The sequence below is a fragment of the Aedes aegypti genome, chromosome 3 (assembly GCF_002204515.2).
Source record: "Aedes aegypti strain LVP_AGWG chromosome 3, AaegL5.0 Primary Assembly, whole genome shotgun sequence".
NCBI classification, from domain to species: Eukaryota; Metazoa; Arthropoda; class Insecta; order Diptera; family Culicidae; genus Aedes; species Aedes aegypti.
In genome coordinates, this window is record NC_035109.1 from 33949927 (window position 1) to 33968614 (window position 18688).

General features: G+C 38.2%; 1 protein-coding gene across 25 annotated transcripts in view; it reads left to right on the plus strand.

Annotated features, from left to right (window-relative positions):
• Positions 1-18688, plus strand: part of LOC5577684 — a 245090-nt gene that overhangs the window by 101176 nt on the left and 125226 nt on the right. For 9 of the 25 annotated variants that reach the window (XR_002501267.1, XR_002501269.1, XR_002501268.1 and 6 more), the window contains exons 1-3: positions 9252-10540; positions 10831-11245; positions 11661-13135. Coding sequence is in view for 22 of the 25 variants with exons in the window: in XM_021849758.1 (XP_021705450.1) it covers positions 11152-11245; positions 11661-13135 (1569 nt within the window). In the remaining 3 variants the exon portion in view is untranslated. The other 16 variants (XM_021849752.1, XM_021849753.1, XM_021849754.1 and 13 more) reach the window with 12 other exon arrangements.

Here is an 18688-nt window from a genome sequence, read left to right on the forward strand (position 1 = left end):
TTCAATTGGAAAATTCTTTTATTTTGCTCTTTCGCAATTCTGCTTCGATAAACCACGAAAAGTTTTGTATTAATTTAAATAATTCTTTTATATATTTTTTATACCAGAAAGATTCAAAATACTTTTAGGTGTATTAATTCAAATATTCTATGAATTTTTGACAAATTTAAGCTAGGAATCAAAAAAAGTTAAAGGATAACAACGTTTGATGATATTCAAACTTATTCAAATTCGCATAAGCAGTCTGCCAATATGCGATAATAATGCTTGATCCACTTACCCCATCCCATTAAAAAGTAGGGGGAAGTGTGCCATGTCCAATATACCTGTATTTATTTATAAAAATAAGATATTTTTGATTGTGATTCACTCAATTAGAACTGAAATGCTCACCACGTGTTGAAAAAAACTAATCTCCACTTACCCCACTGATACACTTCCCCCACTGTACCTTACGTTAATTCGGGAAATGTCGATCACAGTTCCAACGTTTTCGTGTCTTTTAACATGAAAAATTACATTTTTTTGTGCAATATACCTTCTAGGGCATGTTTTGTGTTGTGCCATCACTTACATCACGTGAACATAACGTGAACTACGTCCACAGTAAATTTCATTATTTTTAAAAGTGTGTTTATATATGTAAAGCCCCTTATGTTTACAATAAAATGCGATCAATTTCATATGTTGATCATTTTGTTATCGTAATTTGATATTACAAATACGTCTGCAATGGTGTGTTAGTGGCTAAAAAGGTATATCTACCTCCATTTAACATACATTTTGATTTTAAAACTGCCCATAAAATTGAATTGTATACATGAAACTGAGGCAAATCTGTTTGATTCACTTTTCTACACAGTGAAAAAACAATGGTTGTACATGTACCAGTATATTGCTCTGAAATATAAAAAAAATAAAAATATATTTTTGATAAAAACGAATAATGTTCTTTTTTGCCTCTTGTTTAATCGATATGCCGAATTTAATTTTTCATTCGAAAGATTTCAGTAGTTGCTTCAAGGGAAAATTGTTAAAATTATGGTAACCTATGTGGAAATCAACTATTTTGTTCAGAAACCCTTTTATCACTCTCGAACGTCTTCTACTGGAATACGTGTACCAATATTTAAGAGTTTGACTGCTTTTTTATATGTTTTACTTATAAATAGAGATTAATAAATAAATAATATAATTAGATTCATAAACGACTATCTGTGTAGACAACAAACTATGTCGTAAATAGTGCAACATTGAATCGTGTTAAGTTGTATAAACTGACAGATCATATATCAATCCAGAAAGCATCGTATGAAATCGCAATGACTTAGCAAAAATTGACACCTAAATTTGGTATCTGCTGACGATGGGCCTCAAAGAACAACATAGCAAGTGTCGCTGTACATGAAGCATGTATAATTATTGGCAAAAATCACTTTGATGATATGTAACCCTTGGTGGTACAGTGGTAAGGAGTCCGATTCCTAATTCGAGACTCGCTGGAAACTTATTTTTTATTTTCATCCAAATTTTGTGGCATCGTATGTCTGATCGCAGAAAGTCTGAAAAAGTCGTGCCAAGTACGCATATAGCGTCCACTGTAGTAGGTATATAGCCTTTTCATGCATTCTATACGATTGAATTGATTCATATAGAATGATGTATAACAAAAGTTATACCAACCAAAATGTTGACTGGGTAAAGTTTCCAAAGCTTAACTTACCTTAGAACAGTGGGCCCAACTTTTTTAGGATGCGACTCCGTTTGAAATATCCTCGAAATGGTCACATAATGAATCGGCAGATGTTTCTATCAGACATACAAGTTTGCATCAGACATACAAAAAATGCAAAAATTGTACTAAGACCATTTGGAGTCCTCTAAGTCTACCAGGTAAGCTTCCCAGAGGTCTACCAAGCTTCTATCCAAAAGTCCAATGAGGAATTTCGATAAAAGAATCTTGCCGAAATCCATCACAAATTTGGTTGGGTATTGCATCTACTAGTCTGAAACGTGATAGTCGACTACGTAGGGCTTCGGAAGAATTCGTTAAACATGTCTTCATGGAAGTCTTTAAAACCCTGTGAAATTTGTCAAGTAGCTGTGCAGAACAAGGGACTGTCAGATTGTGATGTTGTCATAGCCAGCATCAAAACTGCACAACACTGTGCATTGGGGCTGGCTGTCAGCTTGAGCCTTCTAATGTTTGCTACGGTAACATCGTGTTGGTTAGTATAGTGCTGCCAGTCCCTTGGTGCAGAAGTCTTCCAAGGATTACTTCAGTGGTGCAGCATAGCCAGCATCAAAACTGCACAACACTGTGCATTGGGGCTGGCTGTCAGCTTGAGCCTTCTAATGTTTGCTACGGCAACATCGTGTTGGTTGGTATAGTGCTGCCAGTCTCTTGGTGCAGAAGTCTTCCAAGGATAACTTCAGTGGCGCAGCTACAGTTTTTGGGGCACGGTGCGGAATCAAATTCGGGGGACCTTCCAAGTATTTGTATGTGCCAAATGACAAGTTAATTAATCAAACAATAATATACTTTCAATCAACATCATAGTTTGGGATTTAAAATAATGGACCTTGTGTTTATCGTTTAATCGTTCAAAGTTTTTAATTTTAATCAAAATGTCAATTAATGAAGCGTAACATATCGATACAAAAACTTCAGGGCTGAATACGACTAAGCGTCTAAAAAAAGTAGCTTTAAAGTCTGAAGAATGAAACCAAAATGAGACTGGACAGGAATCGCTTTTCGATGAAGATTTCTCAAGTATTCCGACTAAGTTTGCTTCATTTGGTAAGTAAAATTTGCCGAGGTAAGATTCAAAAGTGATTTCCATACTAATTTCAAACGTGTTTTAAAAATAGTTCCAGTCCACGGAAAATTGTGAAACGTTAAATTTTGGCTCAATTTTTAACGTAGATTCAGAGTATGTAAGAAATTGGATACCCCTAAACAAGCCAATTACACGAAGATTTCTTCATGAGTATCATGAATGATTCTTTCACAGACTACCCAAGGAATTCCTCCAGAATTTTTTGGTACCTTGAAATACTCAAACATAACTTTTTCCAATGATATTCATCGATTTTCTGTTTTTTTAAATGATTCCCTCAGAAAATTTCTCAGAGGAGTCCTCAAAGATTGTTACAATGTTTCTCTCAAGAAGCTGCTGAGGAAACTTTTCAGATTTTTGTGGAAAAAAAATCCTAGATATATTTCTAAACGAAATCGTCAACATATCACTGATGAAATTATAAATTCCTACAAGACAAACAAGTATTTCAAATATTTCCAATGAAAATGAGAATGAGAAAATGCCACCTTGATTTTGGAGCCCCTTAGAACCCCGTGCACAGTGCGGACCGCACCATTCCTGCTTCAGTCCGGAATACTTTTCTTGAGCTTGAGTTTCATTGTCTGTCCGTGATTGCTACTCCAGTATCGCCAGATCAGCTGCACTTACACAAGGAATAAACCAGATGACTGCTTGGGATTAACAGACACCCTCAGTGTATAAGTGCTGGTGATCTTCAATTTTCAGGCAACAATGGTGCCTGCCACGTCTGACTGCAGACCAATGAGGGGAAGGGGAAGGGATGATGCATTCAACTGACTCCCACGGTAGATCGTATATACCACCAGGGCAGGCAATCGTCAGATTCGTCACCGTGCGGTGAAGAAATGGCCATCTTTGACACCCACCCCTTCGTAACGCTTTTTGTATGAATATTCTACGAATTTTGTATGAGCTGTAACATTTCGAGAACACCCACCCACCCCCTTCAGCGTTATGAAATTTGTGAACAGGCCCTAACTTCAATCCAAAATCGCCAACGAGCAAATTTTCCTTCATTCCGCTTGCTACCCTTACTCTCAAGAATAAGGCGTTTACTGTATATTCGCTTGCTTCGCACCAACCAACGAATGCCATCACATAATTGCTTGGATTGGTAAGTGAAAACGCTCTCCTCATGATTATACAATAGCTCTGTTGGTAAGCGCGTGGAGTTGACGATTTAAGGATCGTTTGTTCGATTTCAGACGCGTTTTGTTGTTTTGTTTATTTTTTTTCCAAAAATGCTTAGCTGTCGAAGGCACGATTCATATTTTTAGTCGGCTCAGTGCTCCCGATTGAAGATTCGCCCATAACGAAGGAAACGTATTTGTTCGTCATGACGCCGAGTCTATGTGACTCGATCTCTGCGGCAAATCGTCATCCGACGCTGGTGACGATGACGATGTTTCTTTTAGTTTCGTCGCCAACTTTTTCCATTTGACGGTGACGATAGTCTAGTCTGTATACCACTGCTCCTACGCCAATTCATGCGGGAAGAGTGAAGGGATGGGGTGCTGGTTTGATTCGCAGACTGCCTTTGTATCAGGCGTTAGGAAAGGCGTGGTATGGGATGATTCAAATTATACGTAATGCAAAATTTGTTAATTTTAGACCCAATCCCTCCCCCACGTAACAACTTTTGTATGGAAATTTTAAATTTGTTGTTCGGACTGTAATACTACGGAAGACCCCCTACCTCCCCCTATTGCGTTACATAATATTTGAATGATCCCTATAATGATGAAAGAATAGAAGCGTAGGGAAATGGTTTATTTCTGTCCGTCTCGGGTTCTAGTAAATGCTATAAACTGTGATAGATCAACTGTGATATATTAAGAGTGGTAGAGAGATGCAAGTGAAAGATACAACTACAAATTACGAGGAAAGGGACGGGCCGGGGATTGAATCCATGACCTTCTTGCTTATGAAGCAGAAGCGGTAGCCATTAGACCACCAACCCCGTCTCGCTTCAGTTCGGAAATTTTTTGTCAGGAAAGCAGGGGAAAAGCATCAATTTTCGACCTAGCACTAATTCTCAACCCATCCTTACGATTAAGTCCTACTTTGTATAGAAATCAGAAAATTGGCGCAGAAAACTTGTAGGGCGAAAATTAGTGCTTTTCCCCTATTTCGACTGTGCCACTGGGCGTTGCATGCTAGTCCGTTGTCTAGTGTGGTGCTTCCTTGAAAGGGCAAATCGTCCACTGGAAGCATTAACGTGTCGGTGTCTTTATCGCTTAAAAGAAAAAATGATTATTTTAAATGATAATGATCTTTTGTAAAATAAGCGAGGTACAATACTCTTCATCCACTGCGAATAGATCACGGTACCTTAGGGGTTCGTAAACGATCGGTTGGGAAACCCTGTCTTAGAATAGAGTTTGTATTTAGAATACAAAAATGCAGAGGCGAAGGAGGAATCTCTGAACCCTTTTGGAATAGATGCTTCTTGAGAAATTCCTATATCTCTGAAGGAATTCATGGAACAATTCTGAGGATAAAATGATGTTTAACAATGACAGTTTACGCTAATTTCTTTAACATGTTTATAGCAATACTGAATGCGATAAATGTCCATCATTTATATCACACTGAATCAAAGAGTTTCCAATCCCACATCTCATATAATACTCTTGATCATGAATTTAAAACAAAATCTTCTAGTTTTGTTGGAACATGTGAATCCTCCTTCTAAATAATTATTTAGTTGAAATTAATTTAATCAATCTCAATTGGGGTTAGGTGATGATATTAAGTGCATCATGGCACATTTCCAGGCTTCCTCCACACTTGTAAGAGGTTTTTCGTGTATAGTCGCATAGTGTAAAACTTTTCCCATTAACCCTCTAATACCCACATTTTTATTTTCGATCTTAATATCATTTTTAGTTATCTAAAATCGTTCTAAACAAGTTTTGGGCATTGATTCATTTTTTATTCGGAAATCTATGTATTTTGGTTTTTGATTTTTATATTTTTTATTTTTGAATATCCCTATCCTCTTTCATTTTTTTTGAAGCCTCTTCTAGTTACTGATTTTTGGCAATAATAAAAATTCAAATACTTTAAAAAGTATTAAATTTTTAATATTTTTCTGGATTTTTTTTACTTTCCGTATAATTTACGGAAAAACAGGTTTGAAATTATTTTAATACCATCAAGCTCTTCTTCTGTGAATAGTTGATGGTAGAAAAATATAAAAGGTTCGAGTTTTTATATTACACGTTAAATGAACCCCAGGCATTTGTAGGTTATATAAGAATATAATTTTTCAAACAATTTTCAAAAATACAAGGAAGTTTTGAAATTCATAAAAAACTTTTCTTATATGCGTGTTATGAGTCAAGGTTTAAGCCAAAAATAAAATCATTTTGATTTCCGAGCTACGAAAAAATACACAAAATTCCAAAGTGCGACGTCTAAAGGCAGGGTTGGGTATTAGAGGGTTAAACCCATCCTTCTATAAACATAGCACACATAAACATAGCACCCTTACAACTTTTCAACCAATGAAACGCATGTCGAAAATTGAATGAATATTCATAAAATAAAGCATAAGCATTAACTTCAAAATCGAGATAAAATGTAAGATATCCCGGGGTAAGTGGAGCCTAAAAAAAACAGTACATACAAATTGTTCAAAATGATTTCAAAACACAAATATTTTTTTAAATCTTACGGTTCAGTTACCTTATGACAGCATATTTTCTTATGGTTGCCTGGATGAGAAGTAATGGTTTAAAAATATGGAAAACTTCAAAAAAAAAGTTTGAAAAGATGCACTTACTACATTCTGCGGGACACATTAAATCAGTGTTTCCCAAACTTGTTTTGACTTTCGCCCCCTTGAGGTCAATATATTTTAGAATCGCCCCCCTGATATAATTTGTTTTTTTTTCTGATTCAAATAATCGCTAAACTGTGTTGAGATTTTGATATTCATCTAATCATAAGTGTACAAACATGATTGAACTTTCAAAATCATTTAAATAATATCTTATATGTGATAAATATTAACCTTTTTGATTTTAAAGCAAATATCGTAGGTATTCAGACAGACTGAACTAGGGAAAAGTTTGGCCTTTTAAAGTTAAGTCAAGGGCTCTACCAATTCTGATTTTTTATGCTAATTTTATGCAAATGATTTAGTTAAGTTCAAATACTACATGTATCGAACGAATGAATGGTATTTTGAATGCTTATAGTACGTTTTCACTTAATCACCAAGAAACAATATGAATGAATATGAATATAAAGTCAAAAATATCCTCGACTTTATATTCATAGAAGATTCATGGAATAGCTATCATATTCATTAACTTTTCAAAATAAGAAAATTTCTCGTTTTCTTTAGTTTGCTATCTTAAATAAAACTTTCCAACATATCTTTTTTAATGACTAATATCGACAATTATAAAAATTATCAACCAATTAGTAATTTATAATAGCAAACGATCAGTTATCATGCGTTCAATACTGGCTTCTGAAGCAATTTTCACTTAACAGCGACCACCGATACAATTTTGGCCCATTTCCTATTTCTCCAATCTTATGAAGATTTTTTGAATCACTTGTTTTTCTGAAATTGTTGAAACAAAGTTTAGAAATTTTGGATGATTATTTTACGATACTGAAGACGGTTTATCATTAATTCCAAAGCTAAAAAGAAATATATGTTGATCCAGAAAACTTTACCATCACTGCAACTTAGCGTATAAAGGTAATATTTTTTTTAAAGAGTAGTGTCAAACAAACGGTGCGTGAGGAGGTAGATATCAATCATAAATCATAAACTGTCTAATCTTTAAAATTCGGCATAAAAATATTTTGTTTACGATTTTGATATATTTATTTGAAATGTAACTGTGACCACAAATTATACAATTTCACGCTATTTTTAAGGAAACTCTCAGTTGCTGATTCATGTTTTAAAAATCACATAACCCACAAAAAAATTTAATGCATTACACGAGCGTTATATTTTTGAAAATTGACAAGTTTTGCCTAACATTTTTTAAAAATGAGCATAAACAAAGACAGATGAAAAATAAGGAATTTTTCAAATGCATAAGAGTATAATCTTCCATTAAAATGAGTGTTTTCTACAAATGATATAAGCCGTAGTTATTAATTTTTCTAATACTAGCACTTTCGCCCCCTTTCTGGCTTTTTCGCCCCCCAAATTCAGTTTTACAAATTTTCGCCCCCCTAGCATTGAAAATCGCCCCCTAGGGGGCGAATTCGCCCACTTTGGGAATCACTGCATTAAATCATTCAATGCCCCGACAGACGGTTATTACGAACAAAATGCCCATCAAATCTTAATTCATGAGGTCATTCTGCACCTCCGGGCTAATTAAAAAAAAACCCCTGGGAGGAATCACGAGAAATCTGAATTGGATGTTTTTGACTTGAAAATTCAATATAATCCATAAAAAATATACGTAAAAGCACTGAAAAAATCTACATAAATGCTCAAAAAGTTAGCCCAACTGTTCACAACTAGTATATAATTGTTACCGTTCTTATAATTAGAAATATTTACAGCTGACTTAACTTACCAGAGTGGCTTAAGTATGTTTTACATGGCTTAAACTAGAGTGCCTGTAAACAAGAGTGACGTCGTGTTCCAGTTTTTACAGGTCTCCTGCTCGATTAGATCTTGGATTTGTATGGAAATGACAGTTTGCCGCTGTTCCAATTGTGACATTGACGCCACTCTTATTTAAATCCATTCTGGCTTAAACCATAGTAAGCTTAGTTTAACCCTTTTGGGACGGACGATTCTTCAACTCTATGATCAAATTTGTCTTGCTAAGTGGTAACGCTCTAGAAATAATTGTACTCTGCATGTTGTGTTAATGTAACTCATTGGCTAAGGACAATCGAAGACAGATAGACATTATATGTGAATATTCGTCGCGAAAGCGTTAATAGAATAAAATCTAAGAAATAATTTTCAATAAGATGGAAAAAAAATAATCAGAAATTATATTTTTCAAAAATCGATCTAACTAAACGAACGATTCTTAGAAAACGGATTTGAACAAAAATGCTACCAGTAAGCATATCCCTCATTCTAGAGTTAAGCTTCATGACTTTTCGAACATGGATTTTTTTTTCTAGGTCACCCTATCGTAAAGTCGCTACGAATGAAACCGAAAGCCGCCATCCGTTCATCCAATAACCATCCATATGCTACAGCTAGACGTCGACTAATCTCGATTTTCCTTTTCTGCTTTCTGCGTTTTCAGAGTTCTAAATTTACGGAGCACAGCGCGGATAGCGTCACGTAGCCAAGAAGCAGCAGCAGCCAGCACCATTAATTAGCGACGTAACCCGTGACGTCCTCGCCGACCGTCCGTCGCGACGTTGAGACGACACGGCGTAGAAAGAAGATGGGTACGCAGCAGCATTACTTTCCCAAGATCCGTGCCCTCGAGGGCCCATCAGGCCTTCAGTAGTGCTTGCGATCGCGTAGTCTTTCAAGAAGACCCTTCTACAGCCTATTATTACCCTAAAACGACATCGGTAGTGTGAGGACTTGTCTCTATTCTCTTGGAGATGAATCTCCGTACGCGATCCTAGATCGCAGATCGGGGTTGATCTCGTCGCGACGCAGCAGGCTGCTCTTTTCCTGGTGTCAAGACTACGGCAATCTATCCAAGTGAGCGGAGAGTGAGTGGGAGCGAAGCGAGGGTTCGCGAGTTGAACGAAACGAAGCGCCGCGGCCTACTACGGGTCTACTCTACAATTTTTTGGTCAGTCGCGAGAGTGTGATCCCACTCGTAGGACGTGTGAGAGATCGTTCGCTAGCTGTCCGCGAGTTTCCGAGATTGAGCGCCGCGTAGCAGGCGTTGAGATACAGTGATTTTTATTTTTTGCGCAAATAAGAATAAAAATTGAAGAAAAAGTGTTTTTTTATTTGTCGAAAACAGAGAAAAAAAAATTGCAAGTGAAATATCCGCGGCATGTCGAGTTTGTGCTAATGGGGAAGAATATTCTCCGCCACGAAGAAATATCTCGCTCGATAGGGTGCGATTTTCCTCGGCAGTGAAGAAAAGTGCGGTTCTAAAAATAAAAATCTCGAGAAAGTGGCGGCAGCTCGTGTGTGAACATGCTGCACTAGTAGCTGCAGGAAAACAGAAGAATCAAGAAGATTTCGCCTTCTCGTGGGGAAGAAGTTTCAATGAAATGTGAAAAATAATCGCGAAGAAAAAGAAGGGAAAACCCAACCGCCCGAAACGCAAAGAAAATCTCGTGTTTCCCATTCTTTTGTTCAACGGAAATCAAAGAAATCCAACGCCTCCTAGATGAATGAAGCTTTCAATTTCTATTATCAGAATTTGTTCTCGATAAGTGAGTGCGAATCACCCCTCGTCGCTTCCAAACACTTTACACTCTCTCTCGCTCTCTCTGATGTGATGTGCTAGCCCCCCTTTCTCACCAACAATCGCAGAATATTAGTAATTTTGTGCATCAAAGGAAGACCTGTCCCACACCAACTGGACACCCTAGAAGAGTGACCCCTCATCAAACGGATCAGACAATCAGAGAAAAATAACCTCCCCTACAGAATCAATGTTACATAGATCCAATAGAAGATAAAAAAAAAGTTATAAACCCTTCCCCAAGAAAACAATCGGTAATGAAACCGTTCCAGCTTGACCAAACAACGAATCGTCATTTTTCCGAGTGTAAATAACATGCAGTCCCTCAGATAAAATAAAATCTGTGTTTGTGTTTGATGGTGTGATTAACCCTCGCTCGAATTGCTCTCACTCACTAGTCCGCTAATCCCCCACCGTTCCGTTTGCGGACCCCTCGTCTCGAATTGGCAAACGAGAGCTCGACGAGGGGTCACATGGATCACCGGGACTCGCCTACTAAACGCCACCAAAACAGCCTACTTATGCCGCTTATGTTTCGTCTATGTGTTTGTGTGTTTCCTCTCCTTTTCTCTCTCTATCTTTGTGCGTGATTGTAGCTGCTAATGAAAGTTTGAAAACGAAATGAAAAGTTCCCAAGAAAATTTATCCGGAAAAAAGTTCAAAATTGATAGGAAATGCCTACCATGAGCTGATAAACACAAGAGAAAAAAAGAAAATTTATCCGGTGCAGCAGGAAAAGAGAAAAGAAAACGAGAGTTCTCTCTACCAAATGTGTTTGCGTTTGTGTGTGTGCGTGCGCTCGCCTACGATCAATCAAAAGCACAAACTGTGCGTTGCCTGGATTTCGTGAACCGCGGTTAACCAACCAGCCACGTGCACGTCCACAAACACACACCAACACGTGCGTGTGATTGTGAATGTCACATTGTGCTACCGTTCTCTCGGCCAATCATCGGGGATCGACCTCTGCGGATCGGCCTTCACTACCTCCTTGGATGTGGATAATGATGTGTAAGAATATGAAGAAATTTGTAGTTGTGTCACCATTGTAAAATATAAAATCGTCATTGGTCTGGGCGAAGAAGACCAATAGACACCAGCGAAGAGAAGTGCTGAATCCATGTTTTCTCTGTTTACTCGTTCACCGTTCATTGTTTTTGTTGTGATTAATGTGAACAAAGCAAATCAATACACATCAAGCCCATTTGCCACAATCGACTTCGCGCGTTGAAAAGCAAGCTATCCAAGTTCTAATTATTTTCCCCTCTTTCGTTTATTTTCAACACACAAAAAATGTGCACTGTGGAATCAAACCGAAACGGAAACCAATGAAATCGAAATAAAATTGTGCGACAATTCATACTGAATACGTGTATACCCGCGCGCGCGTGTGTTCTTGTTGTGCGTATAACCATGGCAACCGCAGCGAAGCAGTCCTCCGCTTCGTCTCCTTCGTCGAGTGTTCATAACTTCGCCGAAGGTCAGTCGAGCAACCACCAACAGGAGGACCTCGACGCGATCGCGAAGCAGATTTCCGATCACGCCGAAGCAATCTACCAGACATGGAAGGCCCGTGGCCTAGCGCCAACTGAAATCCTCAACTGCCAACTGCCGACGGCGGACGGTGAGAATGCTTTTAGCAAAACCTTGAGCCCTACGACAACTACCGCTACCTCTTCCGCATCGCCGGGCTCGCCGTCCTTGCCGTCTTCTTCGTCTAGCGTAACCCAGAAGTCCACTTCCGGTGTAGCCGAACTACTCGCACAGGCACCCGAACTCTCCAACAACAGTCTAGAGCAGTTGGTCAGTTCGTTTGTCAACGAAGACAAGGCTCGGATCGCTGCACAGAAACGAGGTGCCGGACGTCCGGTTTCGGCTGGGTCCACTATCAAGAGTGTGCTTCAAAAGTTCGAACAAAACGGTGCTCAGAACCTTAACACTTCCCCTATCAACAAACCTAACTACATCCGGCCAAGCAGCACTACACCGAACAAGGTGAACAATAACAACAATAACCTTAGTACTCTGAACAAGAACAATGTTCCAGATGTCCTGAAGGATACACTCGTTGAGAAACCCCGTGAAAAGCCACAGACACCGGTCAAACCGGACCATTTGCTGAACCATGTTCCTAGCTGGCCGCTGAAGAATCGCGTAGTGAAGGCCAGCGGACCAAACAGTTCCGACAAAGCCAATCATCAACCCAGTTCGGCAAATTCCGGAAGCACCAGCAGCAGTAGTAGTAGTAACAGTGGCCTTAGTAGCATCACCGGCTCAACCGGTTTCATTTCCAAGAATACCGCGGAACTTATGGATGAAGTTTCGCGGGAAGAGGAACGTCTGATCAACGCACTGAAAACGGGAACCGTTCTCAACAACAGTGACAACCTTCTTCCGGAGGTTATAACCTCCACCCTCCCGGAGACCCGGGACGTCCCCGACTACGGATACAGTAGTAACCGACCCCTCGATATGGTAACCTCGTCGACTGTAGTGGCCAATGGGTCTACCAATGGCACAACCAACGGTACCAATGGTACTAGCGCTGGCGCTGGCACCGATCCGAACAATCCCGCTGCCGCCAACGCCGCCGGGGTCAAGCACTGGAACGGGGTCCCGATGAAGCCGAACCACATACCGATCCTCAGCATTCACCAGATCCACGAACAGCACAAGCTGTCGACGAACTTTACCCGCAATGTCGCAACCACAAGACTGCCGAAGGATTTTGGCCGCCCGGCGGCGTCCGACGAGAAGAAGGAGTTCCAGGCGAAGACCATTCCGAGCCCGATCCGGCCGTTCCTGTCGCGGGGCTCCGTGGCCGAGCGGGTGCTCATCTTCGAGAAGTGCCCGGAGAAGGCACCGCCCCGGGAACGCGCCAAGGAGAACGTCAAGGTGCAGGTGAGTAACAATTTTCACACTTTTTTGGGATTTTTTTTTTTCGTTTCATGATTAGAAGTTGATTCACTTGAGAGGTCGTGAGAAGGTAAAATTACGAAACAGGATTTACTCATCGCTTTTCGAATGAATCATAGAGTCTCAATTGAACGTGTAATCACAGACATATGGGCAAAACAGTTTTGTACATTTTTTAGAGGGTGACTCCAAACTTTTGCATGGAAGTGTATAGTAATATACACTGTATATGTACGATCCCTATATAAAATGCATTCTCTGGGATGAAATTCTCTTACAGGCCAACAGTCCTTTGTTTATAATCTCAAAGATTTGTTACTTAATTTGACTTGACAAATGAACCGAGTATTTCATATTACCGCGCGCAACTCAAGTTCAAAAGCCATCTATTGATAAAAATTGAACCCAAAGTTTCAGTTTAAAAGTTCTAGTTGGCTGACCGACATTGATCACATTATCTTCCACGCACCCTTAACGTTTCTCCCGCCCTCCGCTGAAACCGTAGAAGAATGGCTTTTCCACATACCATAACACGTTAATGGTACTTATCCCTTTCGTTGTTTTCAACCTATAATGGCATGTGGGGCTTGGCACCGAACCACAATAGTGGGTACGACTCGGTACCGCGAAGGTCTGCGATCACCAATGCCAGATACCACCGCGACCTGTGATTTGTGATTTGTGTGTGAGGCTGCTCCACACCGCACTTCTAACTGGTGTCCGTGCTCGTGCCGTCATCTCGTGAACCAAGGTGCCAACTTGTGGAGAGGCCCGAGCCTGTTATAATGGTACCGTAAATCGGGGGCAAGATGATCAGCATTTTAGAACTTTCCTTTACATTACACTGCGAAACATTTTTTATCTTAAGTCTTGAAATACCGCTATTTACATTAATATAGGTTTGTTGAATCCATTACCGTTATCAAAAATATTATAGAGGGTCTAGTTTTTAAGATATTGGATGTGAAACATGCAGTATTTAACGGCTTCAGTCAACTTGTATGCAAGTTTGCCAGCTTATGTGGCAATTTATTTGCTTTATTTACCATAGAAATCAAACCTCGTGTATTAAAGTATAGTTACCAACAAAATGGAAAAGTTTTTTAGAGATATATTAAGACTTAGAAAGTATTGTATTTTGTCAAATTAGAGAAATGAACGTTCTATGAAGACTGCAGGCATGTTAAAATATTCGATTTTGTCGAAATTTAATCGTTTTTCATTCTGCATGCTTGATGGATTCACGGGAACAAATCCATTCTCAAAATCTGGAATCTGAGTCATGATTTGGGAATGAAGTTTTTATGTTATGAAAATACACCATGAATATTGCTGTTTCCATTTGAGCTGCAAAGCTTGATTAAAGATCCTCAAAATGCGGTAACACAAAACAATTACAGGACACCTAGCAATCACCGTCGACTTAGCAAGAAAAATTTATCTTTGACATCGCATTTTTTGTGGAAAACCTTACCGCGTTTGGTGTTCCCGCATTTGATATTTGCATTTAAAACGCACACAGCAATAATATTCACGAAGTCATGAATTTTATCTTCGTAACACACACCGTGCGTTACGATTTTTTTCCGTTGACAGCAAACCATGGCTATGATATCAAAATCATATATAATCGAACTAGGAATCTTGAACTGAATTCCGGAAAACAAAAATATTATTCATGAAAATGGGTGCGAATCGTTTATGACTCCATGGCTTTTTTATAGGCCTTACTTACCTAACTTACTCGCATTTTCTCGGGCACTCCATTTTTTGAATCCCTACTACTTTTCCCACTTACCGTCTGTTCAGTCGAAATCTAATCCACAAAATTAAATTCGCAAACTCTGCCTAGTACACAACACTAGCACGGTTCCGTTTTTGGCAACTGGTATTTCAAGTTTAATCTTTTATGTATTTGGCCACTGTTTGCTAAAATGATTTGAAATTGGATAATATTAACGATGATTCATTTCAAATTAATATATTTTCTTGATCATCTTCATTGAAATCTACTTCCTAACAACGAATAATTAAAAAAATAAACAATCTTCTAATATAATGAAATTTTTGTTCAATATATTATAAAATATATTGGTCCCTAACTCGACAGTAACGAGCTACATCAGTCCAACAATTTTTTTTCACATTTTTTATAGTAAACATGTTTTTTATGGTAAGAACAGCAATAGTAATATAATTTGGTCTATAAGAAACTGGAAACCAAAACCAAGGAAAATGTTTATTTAAGATTTTTCCAAATTACTTTTGAGCGCTACTGTATATCAAACTGTTAGAATAGATTATCCTTTCATTTCAGTCAGTAATCAATATCAAACTTTGTATTGAACTTCTCAATTCCAATTTTTTGTTTGAACCCAGTCACTAAGAAAAACAAATATAAAAAATAGGGGGGGGGGGGGGGGGGGTGCTCGATCTGCTACGTATTTTTCCAGGGGGGAGTACCACCATTTGTGACGAAATGCTACGAGTGGGGAGGGGGGTGTAAAAAATCAGTGAAAAAATGCTACGTCATTTATGGACGGCCCCTAACGAAAATTGTAATTTGTCCATATTTATTTCAATTATGATACAAAATACAATCATACTATCAAATAAGGATTATGTTCGATCATGCTTGCGTCATCCAAAGTATTTATTCATATTCAAAATAGGGGGACTGGGGGTAGTTTGCCCATGTTAAGGAAAACAGCGATTTTATATGTAAAAACATTATTTTATGCTCTTTTTTTAATGATGGTCGGATAAACAAACATGTTTTCTATCAAATAGTGGAAACAGCTATCCATTTTAGCTTTTCTGAGTTTTATAAATCATTTTTTAAAAAATGCTTGCTTAACTGCATATGTATTGTTTTGCGGGGTAAAATGCCCCGCTTCAGTTCGGCGTTAGCCATGCTGTAAACGTACGCACACAATCATGCTTGTTTATAGGTTGCATACATCCGGGCGTTTGTTCAAATGTTATTGTTCAATAATAGTATACATGCTGATGCGAAAAATGTACATTTGTAAGTTTCCAAATTACGCGTAACTTCAATATGGCATTACGTTTGGTAGAATTTGAATTCAAACGGCTGTTTTGGTGTTATGAAATAGGGGTGGGCGTTTTGCCCCCAGAGTTGATTAAAGTTTAGGTCCTTCAATAAGCTTTTTAAGGACAAATTCAACATATACAAACTATGACAGTACATAAGTTGGCTCCCGGCGATAGTTTCAGAAATTTGGTTATTTATCGACCTAAAATTTGACCTTGAAGATCGCACAAAATTGCAACGAAAATAGCGAAAAACGTTTTTATACGTTTTTTACGATTTTCTTGAGAAAAACACATAAAAATATATTAGGAGCAGCATTTTTATCCATTTTCTATAACCTAGGGTGAAAAAAAGTATTCTAAACCACACCGTTCGCCCAAATCGAGGGTGGCGCGTTTTGCCCCCTATGGGCATATTACCCCCAGTTCCCCTAGTTACTAAATAGGTTCAGAATTAAGTCGATACGTCAATTTTTTTTAAGATTTTGAAACTTTTCTACTTTTTTAAAAAGGCGTGCATATTTCAAGGATGTGTTATTCTACGCAATCATTAGTCTCCATAATAGCTTTCTTTGCTACTAATACACCATCTTGATTGGATCATGATTTCTCAATTTTTTGACTTTGTCAGGATTGGGTGCTGTCCGGTGCTGGGGGATCTCCCCCTATAGTTTTAATTTAAATCAATAATTTCAGAAATTTAACTTTTTTTAATTCTTACGAACAACACTGATACGTCCGATCGCCAAGTATGTAGTAAATTTTCAAATCGATACTAACTGACAAAACTGACAGATGCGCGTAACGCCCAGAGTGTTTATGATTATTATAGTCCATTTTATGAAACGGCAACACTGATGATATTGCTGTTACTTTCACATGTTACGACACCGCCTTCTGTCAAAATTTCATTCATAGAACAAGCGATCAGCTGTTCAAAAACGTCTTGTAAAATGGACTATTCATGGAAACGTTTGTTTTTGTTCATGATATTTTGTGTTATCGTCATGATATGAATTGGATTCATGGTTTCATGAGATTTTTTTTTGTCTTTTCATGGTTTTTTTATTCGGGAACAGATTGTTTTCCGTGTCAGATTACTAAAAAGGTATATAAATCATAGTTTAAATTTCACGTGAACAATAATAAAACCAATATTTTATACAAATTTGGCGACCTGAAACTCAAAATATGATTTGCTTGAAACATTTCTGAGAGCGACATATGATTCAGCAACCCCAAATTTACACATGATTTGATTCTTGAGACACACAAAAATGTTATTTTTGTTACGCTATGCAACTCATAGAACAATCTCAAATATTGATTTTTTTTAAGGCACTCTGTGCTCGTGGCCTCTACTGTGCCGGAATCAGTTGATCTGTAGCTTCTTCTTTACCGATACAGATCTATTTTCAACTTATCTATATTTACATCTTACTTTCACTCTCTCCTACTCTTTTACTCTCACACCGAGCAGGTAGGAGAGAGCTCTGCTGTTAGTGAGGCTAGCTGCCTGCGAAGAGGGTCAGTTTGTCTCAGTCACCATCTGATACTGACGGAGGATGGATGTGCTCCCCAAAGCACGGTCCTGCGTGAGGCGTCTTCTGGTGGCTGGATGGGTTTTTTTGTGGAGGGGCTGGGAATCGAACCCATGACCTTCCGCTTATGAGCGAAAGCGTAACCTCAAGGCTACAGACCCCCTATAAATATTGAAAAATATTGAAATTGACGCTCTGGAACGAAACTGATCATGATATAAGAGAACATGTTTAAGATTAAAAAAATAGGTAGCCAGATCCTATTCTTGGCACTTTTGATTCACTTCGGCAGTAGGGTTTTTTGAAAGCTACAAAGCTTATATTCGGCCACAGCATGCGTCATACTAAAGTGCTTCTTATTGCAAAGTTTCAGACGATTCGGCCGAGAAAAACCCCCCATGCCAAAGTGAATCATGGAAGTGCCCAAGTGGTTCTGCACCCACCTTTTCTATTAAATTTATTTCCCAGAATCTGAAAAAGGAGTCACAACCCTTACAACTAGTATATTATACCATTTAATTTCTATATTTTTTTAAACCGCAAAAAAACACGCCAAATACATTTTTCGGGAACAACGAAAAATAAAAAATCTAAATCTATATGTTTTCAAAGATAAGTAAGTAGCCATATTCAAACTAACACAGCATTTGAAATTCTCACATTTGCATCTAGACTTAGCATCAACGTGTTGTTTGATACTGAATTTTTCAACAACATTGGTGACATCTTTGAAAACTTCAACAAATAATAGGTCAAATTTCAGGAATAACATTATGTGGTGGGCTTAATTTTTAACAAAAGTTTACAACAAAAAAAAATCAGTGAAGAAAGATTTTATTGGAGAAATTTCTTTTCGAATTAGTGTTGGAGAGCTTTTTGCTCAGGATTCTTTTAGTTGATATTCTATCCTGAGGTTCTGTAAAAAATTTAATAACATCAAAAT